General features: G+C 44.1%; 1 protein-coding gene across 1 annotated transcript; it reads right to left on the reverse strand.

The window, feature by feature from the left end:
• Nucleotides 1–1,852: 1,852 nt before the first annotated feature.
• On the reverse strand, nucleotides 1,853–3,549 carry LOC127309461 (protein neprosin). Its single transcript, XM_051340318.2, has 5 exons — nucleotides 3,424–3,549; nucleotides 2,866–3,039; nucleotides 2,716–2,769; nucleotides 2,515–2,643; nucleotides 1,853–2,323 (listed from the first exon to the last, which is right to left on the reverse strand). Exons 1-5 carry the CDS (start codon nucleotides 3,538–3,540, stop codon nucleotides 1,970–1,972), a joined length of 828 nt encoding a protein of 275 aa, XP_051196278.1. The 5' UTR covers nucleotides 3,541–3,549; the 3' UTR covers nucleotides 1,853–1,969.
• Nucleotides 3,550–14,943: the final 11,394 nt, after the last annotated feature.

The raw sequence follows: 14,943 nt of genomic DNA on the forward strand, positions 1-14,943 counted from the left end.
TGTGGTACACGTTTTTCTTAAGATTTAAGTTTTTTTTTTACTTAAGCATTTCCATTTCTGCGCTACATAGTCCCGCAGCAAAGCGCGGGGTATCATCTAGTTTCATTAAAAGTGCCACTATTCACACGCGGGTAGATGCACCCATTATGCAAAATACATTTGGAATGCATTTTAAAATGTCAAAAAAATCTGCAAAAAAGATATGTGCGTACATTTGAAAATGTTCTGTGGAAATATTTTTTGGTGAACCGAAAATTGACTTTTTCCACGGGTCACAAAAATGTCATTTTGTTGCGTAATTTTCCGTGTGTCTAGACGTACATCTAGATTTTTTTTCTGAATTTCTGGACATTTTAAAATAGTTTTTAAACAATGGGTGCATCTACACCTACATCCTAAAGCGAATATCCCCACTATTAGTTATTATTGGCGAATGAGACGACAACCTAACGTTGTGCTACAACGTATTGAAAACACATGTTGCAGAGATTGAAGTGCTCAATTTTTTTTTTTTGGAAAATACACCTGGGATGTGTATTTATCTCAATGTTCAAGAAATCGGTAATCGTTAACTGCTCGGTCGGCTCAAGTTTAAGGATTAATCGGAAATCGGCCTATTAACTGATTTAATCGGTCGACTGCTAATCGGTGAGGTTTCACCAAAATTGCAGTTTCCCTAGCAGTAAATTTTGTGATATTAAACAAGTAATAATTCCAAAGAGCATAAAAGCAGTATTTGAAAGAAGTATTGACTTGAATGCTTAAGGTGAACCTGACAAAGCTACAAATGGAAACAATCAGTACATGTTTTTTAACTACGCAGCCATACAAGTGAAAGCAATATGCGGAAGTGCCAAACAACAACAAATAAAAATAGAGACGCATCATGGCTGCACATATGTGTCTATAACGAGGCAGACATATATATAGAGCAGTAACAATTAAATAATCAGGTTCATAGATATATAGAGAATAGAATCACCGTAGTAAATATTAAGTGACCAAGCCCACAAATAAATATATAACATCATCGTGGCAGCCAATATTGCACACCATAAATAAATATAGAACAACATACAAAAACACCATGATGTTTTGTGTTGAATTTGTGCCCATTTTTGCAATACAGAATATACAAAGCATGTTGTGTTCAACACTTTACAACACCAAACAAAAACAAAATTGGCAGCAGCCATCTACAGAGAACATAAACAGCCATCTACTAGTTCAACAACCAGATAAAGAGAGGAATACGATGAACATCATTCAGTGGGGTGGGTTGGATTCAATAGGCTTGAACCGTGGAGTTGGGAGGAGTTCCTAGAGCAGCCGACAGGTAGACAAGGTCCTGACGCCGGAGCGCATGCACTTGGATCAACCGAGAAGGAAGGCAAAGGAGAGCAGCTGGTGCATCGAGGTCGCCCGGTCTCGTGCCCCTCGTGCGCCTGGACGACGTGAAGGTGGTACCGCCTAGGCTCCGGACCCTGGGGAATGGGGATGGCTACGAGGAGTCCCACAGGCCGGCGAGCAACCCCGGGATGTGCCCGCCTGAAGCAAACATTGGAGTGGCGCCGGGCTGAATCGGCGGTGTGGTGGTGGAGAAACGCGAGCGTGGGCAGCGCCCAACCCTAAATTTCGAGGTCGGGGAAGGTGTGCGGGAGGCGGCTGGGTCGGGGCATGGGCCAATTTTCTCAATTGAGCCGGACCAGTTAATCTGTAGATTCCCGTGTAATCGGTCTGCCAAGCGATTAAAGCTTCTGATTCGACCTATTCGACACGGTCGCACCCCGAGTACAGATTAAACGGGGGATTAAACGTCTAATCGGCCGATTTTTTTGAACATTATCACATAGATAGAAGAGTGCTCAAATATATTAATTTGGAACAGGGAGTGCCATATAACTTTTATTATTCTTAGCACTGCTACATGATATATATTCTGAAACTGAACACTATTAGCTCACAGCGATTAAACAGTGCAGCCACCCGGACCGCCATAGTAGAACTTGCCGTCCACAATAGGCGTGACGGGATAACAACTTTTCTTATCGGTACGACTAACTAAATCTCCGGTGATTGGTGACACAGTGCCATCCTGGAGAACGTACTGAAGGCCGCTGAATGACGCGGCCTGTCCTGGCTGAGAGCTTCCGCTGCCCATTGGAGGCGTCTTTGCTGTTTTTTCATTACTCACGTAGCCACCAAAAGAAAAATCAGCAGTAGAATTTGCCAGACCAGTAAATAACCACTTGGGGAAATGCCCAACTGCAGTAGCAGAGCCATTGGATCCGCAGTACACCCACCAATCTCCAGTATCTTTATTCTGCCATGACCACCAAAGTTGATTGTATTATATATCAATTACTTTATATATAATTTTTAATCATGTACATAACCCATCTAGTGAAATAAATATACACACACATAAACTGTTGACTTCTATATCTCTCTCTATATATATATTTTTAGATAAATGGGCCGGGGCTCCCAGCCTCTCTCTCAATATATATATACCTGAAAAACTTTGATTGTGATGCTCTTGCTTGGTGTGATAATGTCACCAGCAGAGATAGATGCGGCTGCCTCCGGTTGGAAACCAATGCATACCGTGTTGTAACAACCAGTCTTCTGGAATCCGTCCTTCTGGGCATGTTTTAGATTGCATGTTAATTAACTGATTGAGGTGCGCAATCATGCGTCGTCGGTTATACATACCGTCCAATAGACAAACAAGTGCGTGTTCGAGTCGCCGTAGAGCCGCGGTTTCACCTGCATTTGGGAAGCACGGACACAAAATAAGCCAAATATGCGGCAACACAATGATTCAAGAAGGGGTGGAGAATTCGGGAACAAGAGATCGCTTACATGCCACCCGACGAGAATGAAGTTCCCTGAGGTTGGCGCACCATCGCCAGGATTACCGACCCAGATCGCAGCCCCGCTGTCTTGATCCTGGGTTATAGAAAAGCCGTAGACGTCCATTGTTGCAATCACCCCGTAATGATTACTACCCCTGGTGTATGAATTATATACGGCATACTGCGCAACAAACAGAAAACAGTTAAAAGGCATGCCATCATATATCTCTTTCTTCAGTCGAGAGAACAATCCTACTGCTCCTACATAATTAAACGGGGATAATAAAACCAGATTAACCAAAAGAACACAACAAACTGTTATTCGTGTATGCCCTACAGAACTCGATCAGAAATTTTGTATGCAGGGTAAACGACTTTTTTCTATATCAACGGGAAGATCATGCTAAAATTTAAATCCTCCAAAAAATCATATATATATATACTTGGTCCTTCCATACGAATTACACAGGATTTCAACCACCTCTAGGAAACATTATTATAGATATAATATAAAGCAATATTAAGGTTATCATCAAAAGGTCCAAAAGTTGGCAAGTAAACTCACGCAGCTGACTTCCTCATCTGGAGCGAGCAAGCTCACGGCTGTTGTGTTCTGCTGACGGCCGTTTGCTCCCCGACAACAGAACAACACAAGAAGAAGAAGAGAAATCACCGGAGCCATATTCGTACTCCTCCCCGACGGGTGATTTGGTAGACGTTCAGAGCTTGCGCTTAAATAGGCTTGATGTACATGATTATGGTAAGAAAAGAGGCAGCATTATGACGGCAATCAAAGATATCTGGGCCAATTTATGTCCCAGATCGGAATTTATTGTAAAATACTGTAGAAGTATTGACGGCAATCAAAGATATCTTGCTCTTTTATTTTTGGCCACGGATAACTATTGTTTTCTCAAACTCCTCCGTTGGCGTAAGATAGGGATTCTTTGCGGCCTTGGATTAGCCGCATGGGAGCGTGGGGACCAGGTGTAGTTAATTTCTTTATTAGCTTCCTAAATACAACTACTACCTGCGAGGATCACGTCTAGTCCCACAAATTCCGGAGTCACATGGATGGTCGTATGCATCGCTACAATACAATATTTCCAAAATTGATACGGTTAACATTCTTGATTTTTGAAACCCAATTATTCATGATTTTGATGACATTAATTTTATTAAATCTTTACTATTATATTTGAGTTACTGATTGTTTGCACTTTCAACATCAAACATAGAAACTAATTTATTATGTATCAATCCACAATTTAGTACGTATCAATCCACAATTAATGGAATAGACACGTCACTTAGAAAAATAGAAGTTTATTTATGGTGTATCAATCCCATATATAGCAAGAATCAAGAGAAATAAGTTACGAAATCTTTACTATTATATTAGAGTTGGTGATGGTTTCCATTTTAATCATCAAACATCAGAGCAATCTCAGGCCTAAATCGACCAAAATAAATCATCCCACTTCGTTTAGAAAACGTATGAATCCACAACAAATGGAATAGACACGTCTCTGAGAAAAAAAAAATAGAAGCTTATTTATTGTGAATCAATCCAATAGCAAGAATCAAGGGAAATAAGTCACATTATTGTGGGTCGTTAGATTTTTTTATGCGTTAAGATTTGTGTTTGGTATTGATTGCATGTTGTTTCGGCCGGGGCGTTAGCATTTGGCCCCTTTTTAGTTGTTTTGAGCCGCTTTTTTTTGTTCTCTGGGCTTTGCTGTTGCTAACCGTTGGTTGTTTGTGTAAAAGTTGTGTGTATTTTGCGTATGTGTATGTGGGGCCCATTTGTTAGTCTCTGTGTAGACTTGTGTTGTCTGTTCCTAGCGTTATCATCTCTCTTTCGCCTCTAGTCTCTCTTGTGTGTTTGAACTAGACAGAGACACCGTAGCGGAGGGAGAGGCACATGACTGGGCTAGGTATCGACGCCGTGAGAGGTTGGAGATGTTGTCGGCGTCTCCAGTAATCAGTGGAGGGGGTGAGTTATTGTAGCGAGGCCGCATCTCGGCCGGATTTTCTCTTTGCTCTTAGTTCCTATTCAAAATCTCGGCACCAAATTTGTCGAATCCCTTAGGTTAATTAGTGTCGATTTAGCTTGTCTACTACATCCGTTCTTAAAAGAGCTTCTCAACTTTATCCAAATACGGATGCATATAGACACATTTTACTTATAGATACATCCATATAAAGAGAAAGTGAAGAAGTTTTTTTTTTGGGACGGAGGTAGTATATCAAGTTGCTTTGCCAATTTGTTTTGTGTTTAGTCCTGAAGTATTCCCTTTCTCGATTTTGCTCATTCCTGTTCAAATCAGCCCCGTAGAGTACGGAGAATCAGGTGACGGGGCAGAGGCATTGGCGCCGTGAGAGGTTGAAGTCATCGCCAGCGGCGCTAGTGTCGCCGGTAATCAGTGAAGGTGGGAGTCATTCCACTTAGGGTGCATCTGGGCCGGATTTTTCTCTGCACTTTAGTCCCCGTTCAAATCTCGGCAGCTATTAGGGTCGATTAGCAATTTTTCCAATCCATAGGTAAATTAGGATCGATTTTCTTGTGTATATCTAGTTGCTCGTGGATTTTGTGCTGTTTTTTAAGTAAATCCAAGTTTATTCGTTGGATGTATGTTGTTTTGTCATCTTATTAGCACCCATGGATTCTGAAGGAGAGAATTATGCCGATGGATATTATGCTGACGCAGGAGAGGATCAGACATCTACTGAACACACCGTGACCTGTGACAAATACTTGTTCATGAAAATATCTATAGAGAGTCAAGCTACGAAAATTCAAATCTAAACTCAGGCTCATCTGCACCTGCCCCAATAAAAAAATTAAAAAAATAGCAAACAAAGTCAAAATATTCTGAATTTTTTTTCAACGAAGAAGCATTGTGGTAAAGAAATGACATGTTTGGTGTTCTATGCACGAATAACAAATTTTTGTGTTGTTTAGACAATTTAGATTTGTGGTTTACAACACTCAGATTTGTCTTTTTTACAAAGACCACTAAATGTATCTTTTTTCGAAGAATTTTAGAGTTATATTAGAACACATGTTCATGTTCATTCTCCAAAAAAATCAGATTTTTTTGACATTATTTATTATTTGTTTTGATTTTTTTTATTAAAACAGGTGCAGATGAGCCTGGGAGCAAAAATGCCTATCCTAATACAATTCACTTTATCCTCTACAAGGTTCCGTAAATTAGATTGCATTGAAGGTACACTCGAAATCACTCTTAAGATATTTATTAGAATATATTGTTGTGTCAACGAAATATTAAAGATACTTAACATTTGTGCACATGCACAAAATAAATAAATATCGGAGGCGTACCGTTTTATCAAATTTTAGCCAGTGTCTATAAAATAAAAATAAATCATACTTTTTTTTGGTAAAAATTACTTTTGTTTCTCACATTTTGAGTATATCCGAACATAAATTACAACAACTAATGGAGATGGGTGTTTCTGCTCACGAGCATAAATGAGCCCGTTTTGTAGACCATTCGTTTAGCCTGAGCATCGTGCTAGTGCAGTTTTTTATTTGGGATACAGATTGTTAGATCATATATTTGGTTTGATCAACTTGTAACGTAAGTTAGGGTTTTAGGGTTGGCCTCCTATTTATACCACTTGTACCCCAAACACTTTTGTATCAATTGTGAGACATAATACAATTCTACATGGTATCAGATTAAAGATCCTAGACCTATGGTGCCGCCGCAAAAACCACCGCCGCCCCCACCCGGTTACTTCGAGCAACGCGCCGCCGCCAAGGCCGCCGCCGCTATAGCCTCTCCCTCCCCTGCCGGCATGGCTCCTACTCTTAACTACACACACACCATAGCCGATGTCACCCCCTTCATCCCAATTAACCTAGACCTAGCCCAACACAACTACTACCATTGGCGCCATCTCTTTGAGGCACACCTCAGACGCTGCAACCTCCGCTATCACGTCGGCGCCAACGCCACTCCTCGCCCCAACAATCCTCGCTGGGTCGCGGACGACCTCTCCATCATCCAGTGGATTTACACTCGCGTGTCCACCGAGATCTTCAATCTCGTCTTCTTTGAGGCCGCCACCGTTGCAGCCCTATGGGCGTCGCTGCGACAGCTCTTCCAGGACAACACCGATGCACGGATCAACAACCTCCACTCCGAGATCCGCAACACTCCGCAGGGGGCCTCCTCTCTCAGCGTCTACTGCCAGCGCATCCAAACCCTGGCTGACGAGCTCCGCCAGCTCGGCGACCCCATACCGGACCGTCAACTCATCAACATCCTTCTTCAAGGACTCAGCGACCGGTTCAAAACTTAGGCGACCGTGATCCCCTTCATGCTTCCTCGTCCCACCTTCACGGAGATCCGGTCCCTGCTACAGAACGCCGACGACGATCTCACGCGCAGGGAGGCGCGTCCTAACGTCTTCGCCGCCTCCACCAGGCCTCCGCTCCTACCCAACCCACCCGGTCACCACGGCCCCAATTCTGCCCCGGCAGGCCCTCCCGTGTCGTTCCCTTCCTCTGCCGGACAGCCCCTCCAGGATAGCGCCCCAGTCCCAACTACAAAGGGAAGAACCCGATGTACTGGTCACCTCGTCCAGCAACTCGGCCATCACCAGCTCGATCGGCTCCACCACTAGCACCAACGCCTGCACCGGCCCCTGCAGCACCTCCCCTGGCTCCTGTTTGGCGTCCTCCTCGTGATCCGTGGACCGGCATGGTTCAGGCTTGGTCCATGCCCTGGGAGGCCCCCTCTCCGATCGGTGCCCCTCCTGCATACACTGGCACCTGGGAGCCTGGCGTTCGTCCTCATACTAGCGCTCCTGGATTTCGTGGCTTGCGCGCACCGCCAAACGCCTATCACGCTACTCCGGCCTACTACGACGGGGGGATTCCCTACATGCACTATCAGCATCCCTCGTACATGCACTATCAGCACCCCTCCGTGCTCGTGGCGCCTACACTAACTGCCTCTGCACCGCCTCCACCCTCGGCCTCGACTTCTGCACCATCACCGAGATGGGACCAGTCTGCGTTTCTGCAGGCCATGAACAACTTCGCTGCCCAAGGGAACTCAGGTATAGACAGGATCTTCGACTCCGGGGCTTCAAGTCACATGTCTGCATCTAGTAATATGCTGTCATTTTTTTCTACCACTCCTTTTTCTTCCATAGTTCTTGGAAACGGTTCCTCTATACCCATCTACTGCACCGGCCACACCTCTATTTCCGCACCCACAAAACAACTTCATCTTCGTGATGTTCTTGTTGCACCTGCACTAATCAAAAATTTAATCTTTGTCCATCAATTCACACGTGATAATCTTGTTTCTATGGAATTTGACCCGTTTGGTTTATCTGTGAAGGACTACCAGACTAAAGTTGAGATCGTCCGCTTCAATAGCTCCGGTGATCTCTACACTCTTCATGGCGCCCCAACCACCGATCTACCTACCTCCATGACCGCCTCCGTCGACCTCTGGAATCACCGCCTCGGCCACCCACACACCGCTATATTATCATCCATGCTTAGTGAATTTTCAATAAATTGTAATCAAGATAGTCATAATACTTCCATCTATTCTTCGTGTCAGCAAGGCAAACATGTAATCGAGATAGTCATAATACTTCCACCTATGTTAGCAGTTTTCCTTTTGAGTTGTTGCATTATGATTTATGGACATCTCCTCATTCTAGCATATCAGGTTTCAAATATTATCTCATCGTTCTAGATGATTTTACTCACTTTGTTTGGACCTTTCCCCTACGTAACAAATCCGACGTTCACACCATTTTTGTTAACGTCCAACGATATGTAGCCACCCACTTCTTTCTTCCCATTAAATTTATTCAGTGTGATAATGGCAAAGAATTTGACAACTTTCAAAATCGTCACTTCTTTCTTCAACACGACATACTCCTTCGATTCTCCTGTCCATATACTTCACCTCAAAACGGCAAAGCTGAACGCTCTCTCCGCTCTCTCAACAACATATTTCGTACACTCCTAATTCACGCATCCATGCCACCAAAATTCTGGGTTGAAGCTCTCCGCACCACCACTTATCTTCTCAACATTCGTCCCACTAAATCCAACCCCAACTCCACACCGTACCACTCCTTGTTTCTTTGCCACCCAAATTATTCCGAGCTTCGCGTCTTCGGCTGCCTTTGTTTTTTAAACACTTACTCCACCTCACCCGACAAACTTTCTCCTCGCTCGCTGCCATGTGTTTTTCTTAGCTACTCCGACGAACACAAAGGCTATCATTGATTTTATCTTGTTTCCGGTCGTGTTCATATTTCTCGGCATGTCACTTTTTCTGAGCATATTTTTCCCTTTTCATCTTGTTCCCCCTCCCCTAACCACGATACCCTCACCCCACAACCGAAACCCCATCCCACCAAAACAACCAAATTCCCTCACCAGTACACTTCCCCCACATCCCAACCGAACCCTCCTCCCCCTGCCCCGGCAGCGGCTTCTGCTGCTAACCCTGCCCCGGCAACCCCCCTCCACCTACGCCTCCTCCACCTCTGACTTCCCCTCCACCTGCGCCTACTCCACCTCCAACTCCCCCTCCATCCAATCCGGGGTCTGTCTCTTCTGTTGCGCCCGACGCCGTCACACCACCATGTCCACCCATACCACCTCAGACCGTCCTTATTCAACCTCCCACAAATGATCACACCATGCGCACTCGTGCCAAAACAGGTATTCGCCTTCCCAAACAGCGTCTCAATCTTCATGCCACCACCTCTACTTCACTCTCTCCCATTTCCAAAACCTACAAAACTGCCCTTCTCGACCCAAATTGGATTGCTGCTATGCGAGACGAATTTTCAGCTCTTCTCCAAAATGACACCTGGCGCCTTGGTCCTCGACCCGCTGGTGCCAACATAATCTCCAGTAAATGGGTTTTTCGTCAGAAGTTTCTTTCTAATGGCACTCTTGAAAGGATCGTATGGGAACCTAGAGGGGGGGTGAATAGGTGCTACCCAATTTTTAGTTCTTTTTCGATTTAATTTTAACACAAAGTAAATTCTCTAGATATGCTACTCGGGTGAATTTACTAGAAATGTCAACTAGATACTAAGCATGGCATGGATACATGATACACAAGTAAAGGCAAGAATAGGGAAGAGGTAACCAATCGGAGAGCACACGGGGACGAGGATTTGATTCCCGTAGTTCCCTCCCTTTGCAAAGAGGTACGTCTACGTTGGAGAGGTGTGGTTGTTCACACAAGAACAACCAATGCCACGAAGGCTCACCTTCTTCTCCGGTGACCCTAGCTACAAAGGCCTAGGTCACTTCTTCCACTAAGCGACGACCTTGAGGCGGTCGAAGGAGCCTTTACACAAAGCTTGGGGCCAAGCTCCACAACCTAATTGGAGGCTCCCAAGTATCCACAAAGCCACAAAGAGTTAGTTACAACAATGGTAAACGAATCCACCTAGGGTTTGCACAAAGAAACCCTAGGCTAAGCGGCCCTCAAGAAATAGAGGGGGAAATGAAGTTCCGGCTCGGTGAAGATGTAGATCGGTGACTCCTCCTTCGATTCCCCAAAGATCTTTGGGTGGGTGAGGGAGGAGATCTGGAGCTTTTAAGATCTTGGAAATGGTGTTCTTTTGAAGTCAAACAAGCAAGCTTCCATTAGGGAAGAAGGGGGTATTTATGGCCCTCATAAATGTGACCGTTTTCTGCACTGAACATCCTACCAACTTTTCACCCCAGACTGTCCGGCTATGCCCGGACGAGTCTGGGGCATTGTCTGGGTGACTTTGCTTCGATGCTCAGGTTACTGCAAGGTCCAGACAACTGCCCGGAGTCAGCCCGGACCAGTCCGGGCAGCCCGGACGAGTCCAGCCTGAACTTCCTCCTCGACAAGCAGGTTACTGCAAGGGCCAGACTTTTGCCCGGAGTCAGCCCAGACCAGTCCGGGCAGCCCGGACAGTCCGGTCTGAACTGTCTTGACTAGTTTCCTTTGCTTTTTGCCTTTGCTTTCTTTCGACCTACATTGTTAGAAACATTGCAACAGAAATATGGGGCATTCCTTGACGTGTATTATCATGATATATGGTGTACCTCACAAATTTTATATACATCCTTGTATATTGCATAATCACATATTGGTTAATTAAGCATGGTTTGCTTCCATAGTGTTGTTATCAAACATTAAAACACATTAGGAGATCCAAATATTCTTTCAATCTCCCCCTTTTTGGTGTTTGATGACAACACACGGATTTGCAATGTTTTCATATAAAGGATGTATATGATGTGATCTACGAGCTTACAAAATATAGACGGGCTCCCCCTAGATGTGAGCACAATATAACCAGTTTGCATTTTGTTGCAAAAGGGCCCACACTAGGATCAACACTCCCCCTATATTTTATAAACCAACACCTAGTGCACCAAGATGATAGTATTAAGAAGAGTTGCACAAAGGTGAATATAGTGACAAGCATATAAGATAGTCATGAACAATAAGCATTTTCCCTCATGTACAATATGTACATCATAGTTCCACATATATAGTGCATTGTAGGGATGGAGCATAGATTGTCTTACCAATATCTTACCATAGTCTTGAATATGTGAATGGCCGGTTGAAATAATGTGTCAAATCATCATCAACAATTGATAATCCATATAACCATGAATAACCCATATAACCATAGATAATCCATCATCAACCATGAATGACCCGGGAATTATAATAATAGTCTTACACTCATAATCACCATGGTAGTAGATGACATAGTCTCCATAATACAATGACAGGCAAATAATATGGTTCAACTTAACAAGCCAAAAGCAAATGAGTGGCAAACGGAAGAAGAAATGATGCAATGCAATGCAAATCGAGTCCTACATAGACCTCTCTCCCCCTTTGGCATCAAGGCACCAAAAAGAGGGAGAAAGCGATTGACAAGGTATCGACTTGCCAATGCCTACGTATTGTAGACTTAGGGTTTCGTGGAATAGAGGGAAAAAAGAACTCGAAGGTTTCAGGCGAACAAAGGCGTTAGGTAGAACGAAAGTAAAAGTAGCTAGGGTTTAACAATGATTTGATGATCTCGCCAGGGCCTCGGCCTGCCCTTATAAAGGAGGCTAGGTCGAGTCCTGGTCGTTTTACAATTACATAGAGGCAGTTCCTTTTACAGGCCGAAGTAATTACATATTCCTCGTGTGGACTACTATTTTCTTATTTGAGGCCCATAAAGCCCATCTAGCTTATACAGGTATACTAATACACGATAGCCCATTGGGCATACCCATGTCAGTAGCCCCCAAGATTTTACTCTACTTGCAGAGTCGAGTATAATCTCAAATTCTTCGACTATCTCCTTATTTCTTCGACTGCATCGATGTTTCTTCAATTGCAACTTTATTTCTTATGCTGCATAAACTTTAAAAATAATATATTTTATATTTCTCAAGGATTATTGGTAAACGACGCTGATGCTTCTGACGGATTGGGAATCAGTTAATTTCTTCTGGGAAAATCATCGGTACCTACTTCAAACTTGATTCCCTGAAGTCAAATTCGGGATACTGGCAGAATTCAAAGTTGGGCCGCTTTAGGACTTATCGAGCATTGAAATCCAATAAATGTATTCATATTCTTCTGGGATATCGCACCCGAAAGAAAGTTTCTTTACCTAACGCGTCCACTAGGATTTTTCTTCACATCATGGATGCGGAAAATAATGGCAGAGCGTATTCTGGTACGATTTCCACGCCTTAGGACGGATCCTAAGGTCTTAACTTTATGATTCTTTACGAAATATAGCATCCCAAGTTTTATCGCGGAGGACGCGCTCAGGGCCTTTGTTCGACTGATGGAATGACCCATTTTATCGACTTAATATTTTTATTCGGGATGCTCCCGATGGTAGTGAGATGATGATGAGATCATCTATATAACGAAATTTGACTATATTTTTATCTTCATCGGGTGCGCGACCAGCGCTCCCGATGGAAGTAGCCCTCGAGGCTATGACTGAGTACTTGTTCCCAGTCATAGGCTCCAAAAATTTCTTTTTATACTATCTTTTTGTATGTCATACTATATTTGTCATCGGGTGCGCGACCAGCGCTCCCGATGGTAGTAGCCCCCGAGGCTATGGCTGGGTACTTGTTCCCCGTCATAGGCTCGATTTTTTTCCTTCGTGTAAAAAATGTATCTCTCCATCTTTGCGATGACACCGAGAATTGTGAAGAACGCTTTGTCAAAAAATTAGCACTTTTCCACTTGTACAATTGTCTTATGGGCCTGTTTTGTTATCCACTGAGGACACGTGCCTTCTTGGTCCCACCACGCCGCTGAAACGGCGCGATAGTGGAGGAACTTGCGCTTTAGTGGGGCGCGTGGTCTTGCGAATGTCTGAAATGCCCTTACACGTGTATGGCTGATATTAATTCTTGAATTTTCAACGGTTCTCCGTCGTCGTCTTCGCGGTACATATACTGTGCGCCCTAACACTGGCCTCCTTCCGCCATCATTCGCAATCCAGATTTCCTTTGCGCTCAACCTCTGCCTCGCACTTGCTTCCAAATCCTCCTCCATGGCTAGCTCAAAGCAAACTTCCCGCCATGGCGCTTCCGCCTCCGCTGCTCGCTTATCCTCTGAGGAGCAATCGCAAGAAGGCCTGGAGGAGGTTTTCTGGGGACGCTCCAAGTTCGCCGCCGCGGGCCATCGCAAACTCAAGAGTGTAATATCCCAAATTTACAAATATGAAAAAGCATGCATTCATCATGTGCATCATTGCATTTGTGCATTTAAGAAATAAGAAAATAAAATTGCAAGTGGCAAAAACCCTAAATATGTACTAAATGGCCTAGAAGCAACTTCATTTGTTTTTGAAAATACAAAAGTATTTTTATTACAAAAATGGTTCCATAAAATGTGTTTTTCATCGAGCTTTCCAAAACTTATTTATTTGTATTTTTCTGACTTCAAATGATTTAGTTTTGAATTTAACTAGATAAGCTAAGAAACAAAAAAAAAAAGATAAAAAAAGGGAAAAACCGCCCCGGGCGCAGCCCAACTGGGCCGCAAACTGGCCCAGCCGGCCAAACCACCTTGAAAGAACATTTTATAGATCCCCAAGGTTTTGTGTGTTAGTTAACAACACTAGTGACTACTAATCAGTGTGTTAAAGTATCTACAGAAAAATACATGTATGTTGGTACATAGGCAAAGTAGAAAAATGGAAAAGTTGCAAAAAGATCAAGTGAAAAAGGGGATAGTCGACCGGATTATCCGGTCATGCCATGACCGGATTATCCGCTCCATCAAAGAATTTCGCTAAGGACCAGTAGAGAGTTGGATTGCACGCTCACGGTATGCCACCGGATATTTGGCCGGATATTTCCAGGCCACCGGATTATCCGGTGCGGCTCAGAAATTCGCTAAGGACCAGAAGGAGATGGAGTTGCACGCTCACGGTATGCAACCGGATATTTGGCCGGATATTTTACTCCCGCCGGATTATCCGGTCGAGCTCAGGATTTCGCTAAGGACCAGAAGGAGATGGATTTGCACGCTCACGGTATGCAACCGGATATTTGGCCGGATATTTCACTCCCGCCGGATTATCCGGTCGAGCTCAGGATTTCGCGAAGGACCAGAAGGAGATGGAGTTACACGCACACGGTACTGGGCCGGATATTTCACCGGATATTTGCAAAGGAGGCGGAATATCCGCCAGCCGGATTATCCGGCCTGCATTCTTGCCGGATTATCCGGTTCAAGTGATATGAGAAACGTCTCAAACGGCTAGAAATCTGGGACTACTATATATACCCTATGACCAGCACAATTTAGGGTTGCCAGCTTCATTCATCTTCAAGCCCCATCCTCTCAAGTACACACCAAGAGCTGAGCCACCAAATCGACAAGATCTCTCTTCTCATCCACTCAAAGTCCCTGATCTTCGGGGAATCAACGGAGGAGTCACCGATCTACATCTTCACCAAGCCGATTTCATTTCCCCCTCATATTTCTTGAGGGCCCCTTTGAAGGAGATATGCCCTAGAGGCAATAATAAAGTG

This window comes from Lolium perenne, chromosome 6 (genome assembly GCF_019359855.2).
Source record: "Lolium perenne isolate Kyuss_39 chromosome 6, Kyuss_2.0, whole genome shotgun sequence".
Classification (NCBI taxonomy): Eukaryota; Viridiplantae; Streptophyta; class Magnoliopsida; order Poales; family Poaceae; genus Lolium; species Lolium perenne.

Bases quoted from the DNA above. Each gene is read 5' to 3' on its own strand.
- LOC127309461 (XM_051340318.2), bottom strand. From the start codon at position 3,540: ATGGCTCCGGTGATTTCTCTTCTTCTTCTTGTGTTGTTCTGTTGTCGG. The intron at 3,040-3,423 runs GTGAGTTTACTT...TTTGTTGCGCAG, and splicing joins CAGATGAGGAAGTCAGCTGC to TATGCCGTATATAATTCATA. The intron at 2,770-2,865 runs GTAAGCGATCTC...TCCCAAATGCAG, and splicing joins TCATTCTCGTCGGGTGGCAT to GTGAAACCGCGGCTCTACGG.